Genomic DNA, 20,936 nt, shown 5'->3' on the forward strand with positions numbered 1-20,936 from the left:
TTGAGCTCTATGCTCAGTTAACATAAGGTTGAAAGTAAAGAACTTACCTCGTGTATACAGGACACTTCTCGGGTTTGAATCCCGATCCCACAGGACTTAGTACATTGCGAGAATTCGGTGTGATTCCATCTGTGTAGCAAATAAATGTATTTTGTAATGGTTACTTTACACGGGTACAGCACTAACGCTCAAGTATACAAAAGTTTATTCGTAGTTCGTAGCAGAAGTGTCAACTTTGATTGTAATTAAATATACTATCTGTTGTATTGTCTGGCTAGGTAGTAACCGTTTGAGAGTTGAAGACTTCCTAAAATAAGTTCGGATATTTGTTTGTTTGTTCAATACGATATTTTGCTGTATATTTTACTGCTACATCTCGGAAATAAATTAAATCAAAATTTTAATTTAATTTTAACGGTTAAAAAAACGGGAGTGCCGGCAGAAGTGCATATTTTTGACGTCGAATTTTCGATCAGAGGTTAGTGCGGGTTTGCATTTCACTTCTCACTATCGAATCGATTCGAAGTGACACGCGGCGAACCAATCATATTGCAGTGTGGTTGTCGTTGCGTCACAATGACGCAATGTGATTGGTTCGCTGCGTATCACTTCGAATAGATTCGATGGTGAAATGCAAACCCGCACTTCGCCCACAGGATGCGTGTTCTGACGAAAGTTTAACATTTTTTACCCATCGCCTAGTTCATAAAGAATGTAAAATATATATAAATCTTTGCTTTGTAGATATAAAAAGCAAAGATTTTTATAATTTTTGCAATCTGTAGTATACGATATGAAAAGAAATGAAATAGACTAAAACCGTGTGAACAAGCCATAATGTATAATTATTCTTCGTGGGTGAGATTTTCGCCCAGTTGCATACAGGCAGCGGCGGCCGCGTGTTAATAACACAAAATTGTTATTTGTGTTATGTTCTAACCACATTCTGTGTTTACTTGTGCTCTATTATGTGAAGCAATATAATGTTACGAGACCTCTACTAAAAATAAATGAGGGAAAAAACAGAACAAAGGAGTTCAAGGGATTCGTGTTCAAGATATTTCAACAAGTTTATTTGTTACACAAATTAAAAAATGTCCCGACTGTCAATATTCATTTCGCTACAACTTTTGAACGGGTGAACCGATTTTCATGAAACATGGCTAAGATAACTCGATATAAAAATATCTAAGACATCAAAAAAACTAAACGAAAATCGGTTCATCCGTTTGGGAGCTACGATGCCACAGACATTCACGTTAAACTTATAACACCCCTCTCTTTGTGTCGGGGGTTAAAATAGTCTCTCACTCATCTCTGCCTGTTTCCGTTTGCGTTTCCCGATCTTTAAAACTACGCAACGGATTTTGATGCGGGTTTTTTAAATAGATAGAGTTACAAAGTGACAGAGGAAGTTTTATATATGTATATGTAATATGCATAATATTGCCCTTCTACCAGCGACCTTCGCACTGGTGCGAAAAGGGTCACTAGTAATATAACAAGTTTAAACCCTCAACTTTCAATATTCATTTCGCTACAACTTTTGAACGGCTGAACCGATTTTGGTCAAACATATCTAAGAACGACCCCATAAAAATTAGCTATCAAATAAAAATAACCGCATCCAAATCGGTTCACCTGTTGATGAGCTACGGTGCCACGTAGACAGGCAGACACACTTAGCGGTAAAAATTTATCATACATATCTTATTGCGTCGGGGGTTAAAAATGGTGGTTACCTGGGTGGGCAAGGGTGATCGTTGCAAGTTCTCACTCTATTCTCAGGCTTGGTGAGAGGGTCGCACATGTACGGAGATGCATTTTTGCCATCTTCGTCTCTCACACATTGGATAATCAGCTCCTGTTCATATGTTACCGATTAAAAGTTATGTGAGAATTATCTATGAATTTACTAGAAAGAAAACATGAATTCTCTTTCTTTTATCCTTTCCCACTGTTGGATAAAGGCCTCCCCAGCAGTGGGTAAGGTTAATAAAAAATAATTATAAAAAAAAAAATAGTATAAAATGAATAAGTATCATTTTCACGTGTCGAAACAAAAACTCTGTGAAAAATTTTATTTCTATTAATGCCTGTATATATAATATTACCTGGACTCCACTAAGACAGGAGGCACTGCAGCTGGTGTATCCCTTCTCCTTCCAGGAGTAAGACTTCCCGGGGGAGCCAGGAGCCACCCGAATATTGCTGGAAGTCCCGTAGACCAGAGACCTGCTGGATGGAAACATAATATAGTCACTTCTTCTTTATAATGAATAAAAATAAATAAATAAAATAAAATACATAAATATTGTTATTTGACCGGCTGTTCGTAAGGTTCGTTAAAGAATACTGTATCTTTTGTCATAGTCGCACTTTACAATATTTGATATTGGCTTGAGAATGAAGCGAAAGATATTTCACCTTAAGGAGATACATACAGATATACGAGTAGACAGTGTGCAGTTGCACACTAGCGTCACTAACACATTTTTACCAATATCTTTTGTTTATCAAATTATTCTACACTAGATAAAGGAATTTATTGCAAACTCTTACAGTTTTCCATTACACAGTGTAGTCACAGTCTACTGTGATGATTTTAGTGGCCACAGTTTTCTGTTTAGTTATGTAATTTTTGTCAAATCATATTTTAATCAATATATGTTAAATATATCTCATCTAATTTTAATGCTAATATTTTAAAATTATTTAAGCTATTAAGGTTTTCGAAAATTTTGAAATTAATTTAATATTGTAGGTGTATATAGTTGCATATACACACACATAGACACAGATTAATTGCAATAAAAACAATGTAACTTTGAAATACGACGCTCACAGTAATAACGAGTGAATTTTTCAACTGATTCAAATATATTAATTTTGGTTTATTAAAAAAATATATCGATAATTTATCATTTAAACATTTTTTACCTCCCACAATAAAAAAATAATATTACACAATAACTAATATTATAAATGCGAAAGTAAGTTTGTTACCTCTTCACGCTCTATATCTACTTAACCAATCTTCTGTTGTGTTAATGTTTGAAGTATGGAGAAGGACATAGAGTTACCTACATCATCTCGGTAAAATAACTGCGCCCGTGCGAAAAACACGCGGGTGCAGCCGCGAGCGAAAGCCAGTTGATTAATAAATGCCCAAGATAGTGACACATACACTTATCAGTGAGATATCTTATCAGACAAGATATTAATACACCACTATTCCACAGTTTTGACTTGTTATCAAACGTAAACGTTAACAATCATGTCGTTAGACGTCAATCTAAGTGAGCCTGACGAATTCAACTGTATAGAATTACATTCAGTCATAAAAGAAGTCGCGAGAATTAAAGATATATATGATTTTAATTATCATGTCGATTCTATCGGTGGAAAAGGTGAAAGTTATGTCGCAAATACATTTAGAGTAGTTATAATGGACAGTGACAATGATAATAACAAAGTAACAGTCATAGTTAAAACTTTAGTGAATACAGCAAGACAGGAAATATTTCATGAGTTACATAAACGGGAAGTGAGTGTTTATAAGCATATTATCCCTGCTTTTAATAAAATTCAAGCAGAAATTGATAATAAAGTTGTTTTGCCTGAATATGTGTTCTCGTGTGACGAAAAAGGAAAAGAAGTTTTGATACTTGATGATTTGCAGCACGACGGTTGGATGTCCGATTTGACGCTTAAAAAATTCGAAGAATTAGATTATGATAAAGTAAAAGTAGTCATAAATGAACTAGCAAAACTACATGCATTGACATTCATATTTGAACGTCAAAACCCCTTAATAATTAGTGAATTAAACAAAAAGTTTGAGGACACAATATTTGAGGACAAGTTTTTGAACAAAACGAAATTGAGAAGTTATTTTCAAGATTCTTACGATGCATCTTTAACCTTAGTGGAAAATAGTGATGCAAAAAAGTCACTCACTGTAATAAGATCTAAGTTATTAGAAATTTTAAGAGGTTTTACAAAACCTACAAAACGTAATGTGTTTTGCCATGGTGACTGTTGGATAAATAATATGCTGTTCAAATTTGAGGTAAGACTTATATTTCATTTCTAATTTTAACATTAAATATTTAAAAAAAAACTGATTCTCATAGGCGAAACACACTTACTGTGAAATGGCCACTCTATTATCATTTTATGTTTAGTCCAAAGGTGCAGCAGAGATTGCCTTGTAACATCAAGTTTATATTTACTTATTTTTAAACTAGTGCAATTATATTGTTTAGTTAATTTAACTTAAATATTTTTCCGTATGTTTCAGGAAAACAAAGCAACCGAAGTATGTTTTTTGGACTTCCAAGCGGTTCGGTACGCGAGTCCAGTGACAGACATAATATATTTCTTATATCTATGTACAACACCCCGATTTAGATCTGAATATCTTGAAATATTGAAAACTGATTATTACGATACGCTAAAATCTACTTTAAATCTATTTAACATAGAAGTTAGTTCAGCTTACCCTATAAGAGAGTTTGAAAATGACTTAGAAGTGGCCAAACAATATGGCCTATTGATTGCTATGGTTGAATTGAAAATAGTTTTTTTCGTATCAGAAGATGATGTGATAAATGAAGCACATATAAATCACGAGCCTGTTCCTAATAAAGAGCCAGTAGAAGAAAAAATATTTAAAATAAAACTAAACGATGTTATTGACGAGGCGATCGAAAACGGTTCTTTGGAAAAGTTGAGTGAAAGAGTGAAGAATTGGCATCTTATATGACACAAATAATCGAAATAGTAATTCGTTATGGAATATTGTATATAACTTTGTTGAAAGAATACATGATGTATTTAAAACTATTATGTTATTTGTAAAGAAGGTGATATTTTGTATTTTAAATACACGTGTGATTAATAATCTAAGTTTATGTGTTCTCCTAATTGCGTATTTATAAGTTGATATTTCTTCAATTGCCTCATCTTGAAGAACATTATAGAGTATATTTTTTATCTACTAAATGAACGATCGATCATTGATAACGGAACAAATATAACTCATAGATTTTATGTCTATACAATAATATATAATTACGTTAATTATATAAATTGAATATTTTCTGAATTTCTTGACATAACTAGCTTCATTATTGGAAAAAATTGCACACAAGCAATTGTGCTGATTTGTTCTACTATCATCGTGTACATTATACAGAATAACTCATAGATTTTATGTCTATACAATAATATATAATTACGTTAATTATATAAATTGAATATTTTTTGAATTTCTTGACATAACTAGCTTCATTATTGGAAACAATTGCACACAAGCAATTGTGCTGATTTGTTCTACTTTCATCGTGTACATTATACAGATTTTGTAATAAATGTTATCTTACATAACTTACCTATCAGCACCGCTATATGACGGCGCACTAGAATCTCCAAACGACGTTCCATAAGCCATAGAACAAGGCTCCATAACACATCTCTCTGTTTCTTCTGCGGGTTTCGGTCCCATACATTTGCTGTCGGGGAGTTTCGCGATTGTTCTGCTAAATTCTAGAAAGATCTTGCAATGGACCTCTTTTTTCCTCCATCCTTCTCCGCAAGTCACGCTGCATGGTCCCCAGTCGTCATCTTTGATGTAACTATTAAGAAAAATATACTATTTACTGTTTATGTTATGTAGTTGTTAAGAATACTGTCTATACTAATAGTACTATTAAAATTCCACACAATGGCACCAAGATACATGCGGGCGGGAACTAGAAAGTATGAATCTTATACAGTTTTGGAATCAGTGGCTGGTTTATGTAGAAGTATGTGCACCAGTGTTTGTCTGTGTATGTCACCAATTGTACCATTGACCTCTGGACCTGGACACACAGAAACATCGTAAAATTTTGCCTAAAATCTCAAATCTGTGTATGTGTTGGGAAAACTTCATTCAAAGTATCGGAAAAGTGTACTGAAGCGGATTAAAATAATGCAAGACAATCCCAGTGTTGTATGTGCAAATAGATTTAAACTTTATTGTGCAGTGCATAAAGTTAAAAATATCGTAGAGTAAGTGACAGAAATGGGTTGTGAATAAATGATCCGAAGGTTTTCGTGATAAGGGTCTGTGCATACAGATTTTGGCTTCAATCCTGAAGGGTTACAGTATCTACTCAATCTGTCCTTTACAAATGACAAGGATAACATATAGCTATGTTCTAAGCTATAAAAGGTCAAGAACATTCAGGAATATGGTTAAGGTTACTCGAATGAAAATACCACAAAAACGCTACAGAATTCGGGAGGTCTTTCAACGCAGGGTGGTGATTTAAACATTACTGTTTTGTTAAAAAAAAAAACAATAATTACATTTGTATTCAAGTTAAATTACTAATATTTGTTATCATTTAATAATTTATTGATATAACGTTATGTTTATTAGGTAAAATATATTAAGTTTACTCCGAAAATAACAGACTTGTTTTCAATTGCAAAGAAATATTATAGAACATCGATTATAAGTTTTTTTACGTAAAAGTATTTGTGTTACGTATAAGTATAAGTGTTCCATATTGATCCTCGTTCCATTCTCGTCCTAAAAAGGGTGAACTCTGAAGGTTAAGACGGAAAATAATCTATTTCAGAATGACCCAAGTATCGGATATTTAAATATCTACATTACGACGATATAAAATATTATATTCATTACGATTAGTATACATATATTGGGATATAGTTTCAGCATCCCATACAGATCAATATGTATCATTTTTAACCCCCGACACAAAAAGAGGGGTGTTGTAACTTTGACCACTAAGTGTGTCTGTCTGTCTGTGTAAGTATCACCGTAGCTTATCAAAAGATGAATCGATTTGGATTAGTTTTTTTTTATTTGATAGCAAATTTTTATGCGGTGGTTATTAGATATGTTCGATGAAAATCGGTACAGCCGTTCAAAAGTGGTAGCGAAATGAATATTGTAATTCGGGGGTTTTTTAATTTGTCTAACAAATATACTTGTCCCCTATTGATTTATTGGAAATTTTTAATTTTTATTTTTTAATATTTTTTTTAAATTAAATAAATCACCACCCCAGTAAGCTGGGCTGTGTGATGGGATGTCATTCACTGTAAAAAAATATATGTGATGTATCTGAATCGAAAATCGTAAAACCTTACTTATACGTAGGTACAATACCTCACATACAACCAGCCGCACGCAAAGAATATTTTGTAGTTGCTGAAAGAGACAACGACATAATACTCTGAGCTAGACAAGACACAATATATAGTGCATGTTTCAATTTTTTATAAAGACCAACTTGAGTGTTAAACCAACCGGAGTGGCCACTATAGGCGTTCCCATCTGCCTAAGTCATAAAACCGATGATCATCTAATGTATTATTTACATTGTACACTTGACAAATATATATACACAATTATAAAAATTCATGTATATAATAAAATAAAAAAAATCGTCGTAAAAAGGACGATGCCTTTGTGATTGTGTGGATTTAAAAATACATTTTACGTTTATGTATTTTTATGAACGATGTGCGTACTGCAACATTATTTACATCTATCACTATCGAGTTGATTCGCAGTGAGACGCGTCTAACCAATCACAGTGAGTCATTGTGGCGCAACGACAACCACACCGCAATATGATTGATATTGAGAAGTGAAATATAAAGCCGTACTTCGCCCTCGAGCGTATTTGTCAAATGTAATGATGTAAAACAATACGTTAGTAGGTAGTTAAAATTGTTAGCAACAATAACCTGGACGACCTCAGTGGCGGAGTGGTAAAGTTCTTGCCACTGAACCGAGAGGTCCCGGGTTCGATCCCTGTTCGTGTCATGAATGATGGAAAATGATCTTTTTCTGATTGGCCCGAGTCTTGGGTGTTTATCTATACGTATGTGTTTCTCTCTGGTTGGTTTAATACATTTATTATATTTCTTGTAGTAATATTTTAATTCTGCTTTAAGAAAATAATAGCTCAATTTTAACACGTTTTTCTCCTTTACGATGTAGACAGAGTTAGGATTTGTGAAACACAAAGGCCACGTTATGCTATAAAGCGAGTTTATAAGCTTCTCTTTCAATTTAAACTTTTACTTACCTCAATCTAAAACTAAAAAATGAGTCAAATTAAATATTGGTGTAAATTTATAATATCTTTTAATAAAGTAGACAATCTATACATACATATAATAAAACTGCAGGTGAGGTATGTCTGTACATAGAAGATATTATAGAAAAATAATTATGGAGGGTCTATATGGGACTAATAGAAGCCAAAACATTTTTTTGTAGAATTTTTGTCTGTCTGTATGTTTGTTCGCGCATCACGCAAAAACTACTAGATGGAATTTAATGCGGTTTTTACAGTTGTATAACAGAAGGTCTAACTTAAAATCTGGTATAGGTTTCATCTCGATACGTTGCTTAGAACCCGAGATATCGATAGTAATAAGTTATGAGCTGATACTGAACGAAGCTGCCGACTATTTAGTCTTTTATATATATAAATATATATCCTTGATTTTTTAATTATATTGTCAGTTACTCATGTATTATTAAGAGGCATACCTAATGATCATTTTGATTATATACTTTTTATTAAATTTGAAACATACACAACACATACAAACATAATATGAGACACATCACAAGAGAAAACGTATAGGTACAATTATTATATATTCTTTAGCTGTGGAGGCAAAACATTCGGCACAAAAAAATATTAAATGTAGTTATGGCTCGGAATCACTTTTTTAAAATAAATTAATTTTTTTTTATTTTTATTTTTATTATGTTGAAATTTGCAACGTCATGCGTCAAGTTGTTCTCAAAAAAAAAGAACGCGACGAACTGAGAACGTTTTTTAAGTCGGTTAAAAGTAGGGTTTCATTCACAGACTTACGAGTAGGTAGGTACATTATATATATATATATTGTTTCAACCGTTATGATAATAATAATCGGTAATACATTAAAATAATCGTAAGTAGGTACGGAAAAGTGTGTTTTTCCGTATACGTTAATATATATATATATATTATTTGACGTCACAAAAGCTACGACCATAGCTGATACAACAGTAGGTATGCTTGCTATAGAAAGGAATTTCGAATGATATTGGCACATTCGATTTTGTCCCGCATGCTTCGTTTTGTTCACTATAAAGTAAATAAAAGCGACATTTATTGTAAGTATTGGAATTTTTGTAATAATATAACACGAAGCTATATATATTTTTGCCTTCACACCTTAATATATATTGTATTTAAAAAGTATAAACACAAACGGTGTTTAAAATTGAATATTCGAAAATAGAATTATATTTTTTTGTTTTCATTCATTCGTTCGTTAACAGAAAAATACTTGCCAGTTTTATATTTTATATTTATTTTCTTCAATGATATTATTTTTTATATCAACATATTAATTTGGAAAATGTAGTGTAAATTTTTATAGTTAGCGTTAGTTTTGAAAAAAACAATTTTTAACACCATTGTGTAAGTTACCAGCTATGCATCAGGGTATATTATTATCTTTTGGGTCTGTCTCTGTCACACAATTTTGACACACTATCGTAAAAAATAAAGACAAAAACTAATTGTTTTTGTCTTTATCTTGCAAGGTCTTAATAGGGTAGTTGCCAAGTCAAATCAGATACTATTTTTCATGTGTCAAAAACAAAAAGAATTCGCTTGTGACAGCGGGCACAAGTGACTTCACAAATATTAGATTCAAAAAGCGTTTTAATTAAACTTCAATTAGAACTAAAAAATACTTAATGTTGCCATAAATAAAATCGATAAATCAAAGTGACATTTGATTAACTGGCTTCATTATGTGAATGCGTTTAATAATTTTATTTTAATACACAGGCAACTACCCTTCTTGTTATTATGGCTGATAAGTTATGTAAATAGGTAGTGCGACTATACAATTCGATATCCATTGTAACGTGTATCAGGAAGTGTGACAGACAGACATGATCGCATTCGAAATATATAAAAAATACATATAAATAACAACACTTACGTGGCTTCAACGGGCACGTCTGGTTCTCCCACTAGTCTTTCAGTTTTTGGACCCGGTGGAGGGTACGGCTGAATTAGTGGTTGTGTGTGGTAAACTACCCCAGGAAGTAGATCTTCTATCTCGTCCTGTTTGAAAGAAAACTGCGTTAGAAAGCGAGAGGGAAATAAAGACATTTTGTATAAGACTTAAGGCGCTCTTGGCTCTCTAGCGCCGTCGTCACGTTTACTCCAGTTTCTTTTAGATTATGTCGTACGAGATAGACAACCTTTATAACTGAAAGGCAACAGTAGCATTCTCAAAGAGCTTCAGTCTGGCGGCCGGTAAAATTACAGCTGAATCTTTTTTATACATTTGTTGTTATATTCACAGACACCAAGACGACCACGTGAAGATGAGAAAATGGTGAAAACAGATTTGAAGTCATTAATAATCAGACAAAATGGCAAGTTAGAATTAAAAACTGTTCGACTTGAAAAAATAATTTATAACAGCTCACCAGACGCTTTGCAAACTAAAAATGAAATTTCATTTTTAATTTTGTTCCAAGCGAAGCTAAACTAACAACAACAAGGAATTTTTCCATTATGACGCGGTGAAAATATAATTAAAGTTTGTATAATTATTCGAAACTAAATTCTGACCGCAGTTTTGACCGGGGTGGAATATCGGAAATCCTCATTTTGAGGATGTAGAATATGTAAGAAAGGTATTTAGGTACATTTAATATTGTATATTAATTTTTCACTAACACAAACTCAAAAACTACTGCGCGGATTTTCATGCGGTTTTCATCAGTAGATAGTATGATTCCTGAGGAAGGTTTAGGTGTATAATTTATTATGTTTTTACCCGAACGAAGTCGGGACGGGCCGCTGTTTTATTGGATACAAAACTTTTTCCTTCAGAATTCAACAAAATTTTTAAATTTCATCAAATTATACTAAGTTGAATATATATAATTTTAATTGTACGAAACTAAATATGTTAGAAACAATAAATAAATATTGTATTAATACATAAATAAATAAATAATATATTAATTCGGACTGATCGCATTGTGTAAATATATTTTAAAGTAGTTATTATGACCGGTGAGATATTTGCCGCTATTTTTGTGAGCGATCAGTCCTCTATGGTTAGAGGGAAGAAAAAAGAGAATAAACGCTGTTGAAATGTAAGTACGTTTTATTATTTAATTTATCTCTATTATAATGAATAATTGTTTATCATCACGCTTATTCATTGCATAACACTCGTTATCAGAAAATTCAAGTAAATCTATGTGTATATTTCACTTCTGAAACGCGGGAATAGTTGACAATTTCAAATACGCCCAGTGAACCTCTAAATTTATTTGCCATGTTCCCGGCTATCCTACAAATATAAAAAATAAATTATGCAAAATTAAACAACAAAATAGGCCTCGTGTTGTCAATTGTCCCTTAGACAATGTAACGCATTTTAGGAGTAATACAATTTGTGCTTGAATTGTGCTTGATTTTGACGTTACATTGTTGATAGGCGTACATAGGAAATAATTATTCATTCAACGAACGCGAATAAAAAGGCGGACTTATTTATTATTTGAGCAAATTTGTTTAGCAAAGTTTTTCGTTTGTTAACTTTGTGAAAAGGCTTTTCAATTATCTCACATAAAATCGCTCTTTTTATGGTACCAGAGGTTAAAATGAGATCTTGTTATTAAGACTTCGTTGTCCGTCCGTCTGTCACCGTATACGGGCACTGGGTCGGTTTTATTTTTTTAATTTTACTAGTCTTTTTTAATTTAAAAACACTGTGATGGTTTAATCTCGATTAAACTCGATTCGACTTGACTCAATTCGAATCGATTATTGACCGAGCGAGCAAAGCGAGCAAGGTCTAACATTCTACTTGGGGCAAAAATACATTTTTTGTATGTATGTTTGTAACGCGATAATTTTCGAACCGTTGGCCTGATTTTGATGAAATTAAAAAGGTATGTAGAATCTGCCAATGGAATTTTTAAATTCGTGGGGATTAAAAAACGGTAAAGCCGTTTTTGAAATATTCACAATTTTGTGAAAGAATTATTGCGTTTGCGAGGTTTAAGTTGGCGGTGAACAACTAGTGTTTATTTACAACACGAACCCTCACCTCAGTATCTTGAGGCTCCCTGAAGGAAGGGCAGCTGATGCCGGTGGAACAGGGTCGTGATATCTCCGGCCTGTTGGCCGGGTCGCACCCTCCTCCTGGAGTACACTCCACCCCTCGGACTTGCACCCCTTCGCCGCACGACACAGAGCACTGCAAGATACGTTATTGCATCCACAATGTTGATATATGGTGGTTTATATATAAGGTGTTATGTTAGACCTCCGTGGCCTAATGGTCATCATGCCGGACTGCCACATTGGAGGTCCCGGGTTCGGTACCCGGTCAAGTCAACATGGAAAATTATCATTTTCAGATTGACCTGGGTCTTGGATGTTTATATATTATAGAAAATAGTATCGTTGAGTTAGTATCCCATAACAGAAGTTTCGAACTTACTTTGGGGCTAGCTCAATCTGTGTGATTTGTCCTAATATATTTATTTTATTTATATGTGAATGTAAGTTCGTTTTTTTATTTATTTGTTTGTTTGTTCGTTCATTCGTTCGTTCGTCCGTCCGTCCGTTCGTTCGTTCGTTCGTTCGTTCGTTTGTTTGTTACTTCTTCACACGTTATAAACTCAACCAATCTTCTTGTAATTTCGCATATATAATTATGAGTATAATTAAGAGGTCATAGGGTACATCCTATGTATGTTTGGACCTTTAAAACTATACAACTGGATTTTGCAGGTCGTTTATAGATAGTTTATTATGGTATTGCCCGAGAGAAGCCGGAACGGGCAGCTAGTTAGCAATAACAGGATCCATCTGCACTAGTCTTTGAAATATCACGATGATCATAAATATATATATATATATTCATTTGAAGTATTCATTATTTCACATAAAGATAAAAATTAGTATTGCTATCTGACTTTAATATAATTCATATGTACTGCGGTAAAGTTAATATTATGAATGATGATTTTGGGTATTTCGCAAATGATTCCTTACTCACGAAACGGATCATAATGACAGCGCGGCCGCAACGCTATGAGAGCGACCCGAAAACAACTTTTAATGATATGCACAGTCAGGTCAACTAAATGGAACCGTAACAAAACAGACCAACAAACATTTTTAGAATAGTTATTTCGTTACCGCTCACAAACGATCCAATTATTTCTAGAGAGTCGTCTGTTTGTTCTGCTAATTGGCAGAGTCTCAGACCATTTTAATTACGTCGTTTCTTACTCTCTGTGACACGTCTTACAAGTTTTTAACTCTATGAACTTCAGTAGCGATGTGGTTGTTTGAGAATTTGATATGAATACTAGATTTTGCCCGTGACTTCGCCAATGTAGTTTCCACGGGGAGCAGTTATTTTTCCGGCATGAAAGATACCTTATGTTCTTCTCCATACTTACATACAGACAGTGCTTGAAGAGGTAACAAAGTTACTTTCCACATATAACATCAGTTAGGAATAACAAATTCAAATCCAATTTATTTGCTTAAGTGTCTGTTTCATAGCTTTTCGATAATGTTTAGATTGTGCCTTTTTAAGGAGTCGTTTTGAATCGTAATTATAAATCTCGTCTCAACTCGTCAGGACCTTTCTGTATCGCAGACTGCCTGCTACATAGGCATCGTTGTTAAAGGCTAATTAAAAGTTTGTATGAAAAACGAATAAAATGCAAACCACAGTCTAAAAACTCCACATATACGAACTAGATCCACATATATTTCCTCTGATAACAAATGCACAAAACAAAATCAACATACGTCTGCAAAATCTAGAGCTCGCCCGAGGCCATATTGTATAAAACTTTACGGCTGGAGAAGTATTGAAAATTCCAACAATGTAGTGTTGTATGTCGTCTACTTACACTGTAGTTTTGAGGGAGACCCAGTTTATTCTTAGTTTTCTTTGGAGTTTTAAATGTGTTCTTGATTTTAATTTACTTAATGTATGATGAAGACGAATGTCTCTCTCCAGCTCTTGTCTAATCATGTTTCCCGTTTGTGTCGTCGTAATTATACCTAATTTTATAAAAACTATAAATATATGGTGAGCCTGTTGTTGCTGGCAACATAAAATAATTTTTAATCTATATATATAAAACTCTTGCGTTACTGAGTGAGTGACGGACTGACTAACTAACCGACAGACAGACAGACAACGCACAACCGAAACTACTGGGCATAGAAGCTGAAATTTGGTGTGTACCTTCCTGGGACATTGTAGGGGAGCACTAAGAAAGGATTTATTGAAATTCCCACGGGAAACGGATTTTTACTCACATACGAAGTTGTGGGCAAAAGCTAGTATTTTTATAAAGTTGTCACTCGAAACTTCGGCTCCGTAAAGTATGTCGTGTGTATCCCAAAAAGTATAAAAATAAAATACATAATTATTCAGCAATCGACTTTGGAATTATTAAACAGTACACGTATGATCCTAACACCTGTATATTTGTCCAACTGCTGGGCTAAGCTTTTCGTCTTCCATAGGATCTTGAGCCGTTTGCCAATCGCGCTAAAACTTCACTTAATCATGCCGCCATCTTGTTCGTGGTCTACCAAAAGAAGACAAAACCAAAACATTCCGCGAAGTGCGCTCTCCAGTTACTTTCACAAAGTTGTGCCAACTTCACCACTTAAAAAATAGCCAACTTACTAATGAAATATTCCGTTAACTTTTAATGTCACATGTTGGTTGAGTCGCCAGTTTAAAGTCCGTTGGTTTAGTTAAAAATGTGACGTCTATTTCGTAGTGGATGTTTATTTATTTACAAGCGACCCGTCCCGGCTTCGCTCGGATAAACAGACATAATAAATTATATACCAAAACCTTCCTCAGGAATCATACTATCTATTGAACAGACCCGCACCAAAATCCGTTGTGTAGTTTTGAATATCTAAGCGTACATAGGGAAGTGACTTTATTTTATACTATGTAGTGATTTTAATTCCATTACATATGTGTAAAATCAAAAATCAAAATCAAATCATTTATTCAGAAATTAGGCCTTCACAGGCACTCTTTCACGTCATATTCTAAATTAAATGATGTTTACCAAAGCTACAAACTACTAGCATTTCGGAACGACCATTGCTGAGAAGATATGCCGAAAGAAACTCATTCAAACAGTGTTGGTCCCTATTATGCCAGAAGGGCTTACCATTTTTTAAATATAAATTTATGTATAATTTTTTATCAGTAATATAACATGTAAGTACACAATAAAATCCCAATAATGTTTTAAGCCCTTCTGGCATGATAGGGACCAACACTGTTTAAATGAGCTTCATTCGGCATTCCTTCTCAGCAGTGGTCGTTCAGAAAAATGCCAGTTATTTGTGGCTTATTGAGAAATATTATATACTTTAACATTTGAAGTGAAACGTGCTTGTAATTTATGAATAAATACTAAGATGATGACTTGTAAAAACATACCTTCTGCCAATTAACTTGATTAAAAACTATCACAATTTTTATGTGTTTATTTTTTTTAATGTTGACATTTATATAAATGCATTTTATGTATTTTTTAATTTTAAATTAATAGAATTACAATATCATATATAGTTTTATTTTATCTGTCATTTAAAATTAGGTATTTGTTTTGTGTATTGTATATTAGTTGATTGTTCCCTGTTGACGGTTATTTAAATCCGTATAAGACGATAGACGATAGAGACGATAAACCTTGAAAAGCTTTAATATATCAAGTAGAGAAAACAAACAATCTAAAAGTAGCAAAACAAAGTTTCTCCGAAGGCTTCCAGGTGGCACGCGATGGTATTAAAGGCACACATTTCGTAAGACCCTCAAGTCCTATGTACAAAGTTTTGAGGCAAAACATAATAGTTTGTGCGCTGTTGTCTATGCTTTAAGTTTTGTTGGAATATTTTTGTGGACATGAAAATGTTGGGTGGGAATATTTACAAGTTTTTGTTTAGTTTTCCCGCGGAAAACTATATATATATTATAATGATTTGCACCTATTCGAATTATGGCTAAAATCGACACGTTCTCAAAGGTACATATAAGCTGAGTAGATCCGGTTAAGTTACTTTCGCCGAAGTCGACTGAACTGACGTTATTACGAGTAAGATAATTGTATCACAAGATATTCCAGATCTTAGATGTTCCTAGGTTTTATTGTTTCATTTTTATATTATTTAGGCACTACCTGCAGCCCGTGTGTTACCCGCGTTATTATTTAAAAAATATACTTATTAGACGCTTTTAATGCACATTAGCGCCACCAACTTTATAAAGCGCCATTGACTATCAGACGTTTTGAGTAAATCCTACGGGAATCGCGTACTTTCGGGATAAAAAGTACTCTATGTGTTCATCAAAGGTATCAGCTGCCTCAATACCATATTTAATAAAAATATTCCCAGCCATTTGAACGTGAAGAAGTAACAAACATACAAACTTTATAATATTAGTGGGATTAAATCCTACCCAATACAGCTCTTCTGATCCATAGATCAGAGATCTATTTTGAAGATCAGTCAGGGAATTAGTGTCAAAATAGTAAACTACTCGTATGTCATGTGCGTTGTCTATCTATTTATAACACAATCGTGAAGATGGTACTTACCCCTGACCACGGTCCAGCGATCCAGGACGGGCACTCCCGAGGGTTACAAGGCTGAGTGGATCTTGGGGCTGGTGACACACAACCTGGCTCCGGGCTCGACCCTGATAACATTCATAAAGATTATAGACATCACAATACACGATCTCTTCATCATAGCCATATTCCTCACGGCTGAGGGTCGTGGTCATTACGTCGAACGAAACACACACAACTTTCTTGGCACTATTAATCGAGTGGTTTACCATTGCCTTCTCCATTTCACACACAATTTAATGAACCAGTGTGCAGGTTTCCTCACGTTTTCCTTCACCGAAAAAGCAAGTAATGGTCGATGAAAACTACTATATATTAGACAGATTAATATACAACTAATTGTGGCATGATAGGATTCGAACCTGGGCTCTTTTGATACACAGGCGGGCGTCAACTACTGGCTATGGTAAATTACTCTATGTCCATTGTCCAGGAAGTCATGATGGGTGTTACATTCGTAATGATCACGACTCTCGGCCATGTGGAATAAGACTTAGAAGAAAAATATATGCGGTCCTATTTCATACAAACTTTCAGCTATTTTAATGTCCCCACTACTGGGAAACTGTCTTTCCATATATAGTTGTCCATTGTTTAAAATCTAGCCACAATTTATGACAGGATTTTGATGGCTACCATTTTTTTAAAATCTATGGTGGCTACCGTTTTCTTGTTAGTAAATTGTGGCAACTTTATTCAGTAGAAAACTATAATATTTATCTAATAATCAATTATCTGGTGTAGCAAAATTTGTAACCATTTTTAAGTTTCCGCTGAAATTTAATTAAAACAATTTGATGAGAATTGATGGCGCTAGTGTGCGGTCTGTTCCAGTATTAAATTGCACAATATCTTACCTTTTGTATCAAAATACAAATCCAACAAAAGAAAGCAAACAGAGTACAATACGAAATGTATTTTACCCAAACAATTCGCGATGTTTCAACATTGTAGAGGAATTTATTTCTGTTTCAATCCGCCGCCATCATGCGATAGGATTGGCTCATTAATATACACGGAGTAACTACTGATATTATTTTAACTACGCAATCAAGATGATCAAGTTTAATTGTTTCTATTTTAAAACTGAAGAGTAAACAAATGTAACTAGTATAGAGGTAGAAAGATATGGTTATGTCAACAAAATATCTAGTTACCAAAATTCATTGAACATTCGCCTCTATTGCCACGCTTATAGACGCAAAATAAGAATAATAATATGCGGCCGACTGTACGTGATAAAGACAATTAAATGAAACTGAAACTGTAGTCACACATAAGTGACACGTATTTTCATTATTAGTAATAAAAATATTACCTGGTTCATAAGTATCAGCCTTTGTGACATTTGCCGATCTGGCGCATAGTACGCGTCGGGTTCGAACCCCACCACCGCACGACACGCTGCACGACGACCACTCTCCAACGTACCATCTGGGAAAAAACAGTTTCTCGTACAATTTTCAGAGATTTTTTTTTGAAAATTCTGACAATTCCTGCATTTTGAATACAACATTTCGGCGAAATCGGATATAAAGAATGTTTTGATTTAACTGGTATAACAAACACGCAAGCAATGCTTGAAACTGAATTCAGTCCATCACATATAAAACACTAATTGGATAAATCGCTGAGATGAGAAAGTATAATGTGATGATGCAGAAGATAATAATAAGGAAAACGACACACGCTTGATTACTGTAAGTATTCAAAGTTGTCCCGGGACATTTGTGAGCAATCTATATAAACTGTATCAAGATATTGATGATGTCAAAGAGGATATTGGAGACACTTGATTTGCATGTTGCACTTGACGACTGAAGATTGCGGCGAGCTGGACGCATCACAAACTAGTTGAATAGTATCGGATCTTGACACTTAATGAGGATGATATAGGAAAATAACTGAAGCTTTCTATATGCAATACATAACTCTAGATATTCAAAATTAACAATTCATATGAAAGTACATCAAGACCATGACAATGCAATGGAGGATATTAAAGACTTGGAAGGACAAAGATTCTTGTTACACTACATCTAACGAACACTGATGGCTGAGAATTACATAACGCTTTACATAGTTGTTTATTAGTATCACTACATGTGACACTACGTCAATATATTATGAATAAGGACAGGATGTTGAAGATGACTCACTTGAAAGGACAAGGATGCGTGTTACACCTTACGACTGATGCTTGAGGCTTGCTGGACGCGTCGCACAGTTCTTCGGGTGCGTCTGAGCCTGTGAGGCGGTCTCGGCAGACGGCTAAGGACATTTTGTAGCCTGGAACAAAAAAGGTATCGAGTAAAGAACAGACCAGAAGTAGAAAAGATCATCTGCATGGGTACATAATTCTTATATTTCTGTCACCGACAGACTGACAGTGTTTGCATTCTTGTGTTCCGGTGAAAAAGGCAGTGTAATTTTAGGGTACTGTGGCAAAAGACCCCAGGCCATGAGACGGCAACGGGCGTATGACACCCCTGCAAATGCAAGCGTGTTGCAAGCGTCCAAAGGCTGCCACAATCATCAGGTGGGCTGCATGAGTGTTTGTCTGCTTGGTGGTATATAAAAAAGAGTCTAGATCACAGAATTTCAGAGTAAAGAAGACTACAAAATGTCTGTCTTCTACACCGCATCGTCTTTTCTTCCGTATGAGTTTCAGGAAAATCCTGTTTTAGTTGTCATTTATACTTCCTGATGACAGAAATTTAAAATAGATTATGTATTAATAACTAAGTTTTTGTGAATAATTATTTATAGAGCGGTTCTTCAACTTTTGAACATAATTTATGAGAAGTATGACAATGTGCTACTATTATTTTGACTTTCTGAGAACCAAAAGAAAGATTTACGTTAATAATGTTACCATAATTGTTACCATCGTTTGTATCCTTACCTTTATTGTTTTCTGGTTTATTTGTAATATCCAAATCATCATTACCACTATTTATATCTACACTAATAACTGTAACCATCACAATTTGAATAATAACAAAAACGAACATATAATTTGGAATAACTGTTAGTTCATGATCAAGCACGTGCGTTGTGTTCTTGTTTAAGACACATAATAACAAGATTTCAGTGTTTTTAGTAATTTCTGATAATATTTACATAGAAACTATATCTTTACCAATGACCTATGACAGATGATAAATATTAGACATGTACGATTTTGCTGGCAACTTCGCCTGTGCAAATTGTTAAATTGTTTGTCAACATACGGATAGACAGATGGACAACTAATACCCCTGTATTATGATTATCCAATACCATGGAACGGGGTCCAATATTGGGAAACTTTGGCTCTTTTGTAATAATGTCTCCTTTATAAGTAATCCTTTAATGGAATCCGTTTTTATCTTTTGAAGTTTGGAACCCTAAAAAAACTGTGAGAATTTAAGTTGCATGATATGTATGATATTATCAAGGAAGCATTAGAGTGATCAGCGAAGCTTTCAAATGGAATGGTTGGATTTGACTTCGAATAGAGCTGGAAAGACTTGGGGGAGACCTTTGCCCAGCAGTGGGGGACGGAACAGGTTAAAATATACCTTTGCCTATGTATTTTGTTTAAAGTTAATAGGGCAATAAAATACTTTTGAAACATGTGGTTCCCATATGCTAAGACCACTCAATATTCGTGGATATCATATCGAGGCGACTAAGGGTTATATAGGATGGTGAAAAATCTGGACGTCGTGTTGTGTTATTACTACTAATTAGTATGTTTTTTATTGTGTTTGAGAGAAGAATTTTAAATTATTTCTATCGAAAGAGTTTAAAATATAGTCAAATAAAGAGCTGATTAATGTAATCATTAATAACTGCCCAAAAAAATTAACCCCAACAATTATTAAGTACAAAGCGGTGTTTCAACCCTTCCGTCGCTGGGACCATTTATCATTGGGGTCTAATTAACAATTGAAATGTCTAGCACCGAAAGACACGGGTCTGGGTGAAATACAGAACTAAGAATAGTGAACAAAATAGAAGCGTCCTTTTTTCTGTCAATAGCTATGTATGTTCAATGTATCAACCAAAATTCAAATCGATTGCGTAATAAGGTGGTAAGGAATAGCGGATTTTCTAACCTAAAATCTGGTATGTACTTCCTTGCGATATGTTATGTTTAGATAACCGATATATCTATATT

At 34.0% G+C, this 20,936-nt stretch overlaps 2 protein-coding genes across 13 annotated transcripts in view; one reads left to right on the forward strand and one right to left on the reverse strand.

Moving 5' to 3' along the window:
• The window catches only part of LOC128680802 (protein madd-4-like), a 328,414-nt gene that overhangs the window by 17,766 nt on the left and 289,712 nt on the right, over positions 1–20,936 (reverse strand). For 6 of the 12 annotated variants that reach the window (XM_053764219.2, XM_053764229.2, XM_053764228.2 and 3 more), the window contains exons 8-17: positions 18,931–19,060; positions 18,090–18,205; positions 16,739–16,839; positions 12,181–12,330; positions 10,045–10,169; positions 7,187–7,228; positions 5,397–5,639; positions 2,115–2,238; positions 1,743–1,864; positions 48–129 (exon numbers count right to left, since the gene is read on the reverse strand). In XM_053764219.2, the coding sequence (XP_053620194.1) occupies positions 48–129; positions 1,743–1,864; positions 2,115–2,238; positions 5,397–5,639; positions 7,187–7,228; positions 10,045–10,169; positions 12,181–12,330; positions 16,739–16,839; positions 18,090–18,205; positions 18,931–19,060 (1,235 nt within the window). The remainder of the gene's footprint in view (positions 1–47; positions 130–1,742; positions 1,865–2,114; positions 2,239–5,396; positions 5,640–7,186; positions 7,229–10,044; positions 10,170–12,180; positions 12,331–16,738; positions 16,840–18,089; positions 18,206–18,930; positions 19,061–20,936) is intronic. The other 6 variants (XM_053764226.2, XM_053764227.2, XM_053764224.2 and 3 more) reach the window with 3 other exon arrangements.
• LOC128680808 (uncharacterized) lies at positions 3,249–4,911 on the forward strand. Its single transcript, XM_053764237.2, has 2 exons — positions 3,249–4,072; positions 4,304–4,911. Exons 1-2 carry the CDS (start codon positions 3,278–3,280, stop codon positions 4,766–4,768), a joined length of 1,260 nt encoding a protein of 419 aa, XP_053620212.1. The 5' UTR covers positions 3,249–3,277; the 3' UTR covers positions 4,769–4,911.

This window comes from Plodia interpunctella, chromosome 25 (genome assembly GCF_027563975.2).
Source record: "Plodia interpunctella isolate USDA-ARS_2022_Savannah chromosome 25, ilPloInte3.2, whole genome shotgun sequence".
NCBI classification, from domain to species: Eukaryota; Metazoa; Arthropoda; class Insecta; order Lepidoptera; family Pyralidae; genus Plodia; species Plodia interpunctella.

What these genes read in the sequence shown, in the direction of transcription:
- LOC128680808 (XM_053764237.2), top strand. Translation starts at nt 3,278, where the DNA reads ATGTCGTTAGACGTCAATCTAAGTGAGCCTGACGAATTCAACTGTATA. An exon ending in ATATGCTGTTCAAATTTGAG is followed by an intron (nt 4,073 to 4,303) that starts GTAAGACTTATA and finishes CGTATGTTTCAG; the next exon opens with GAAAACAAAGCAACCGAAGT.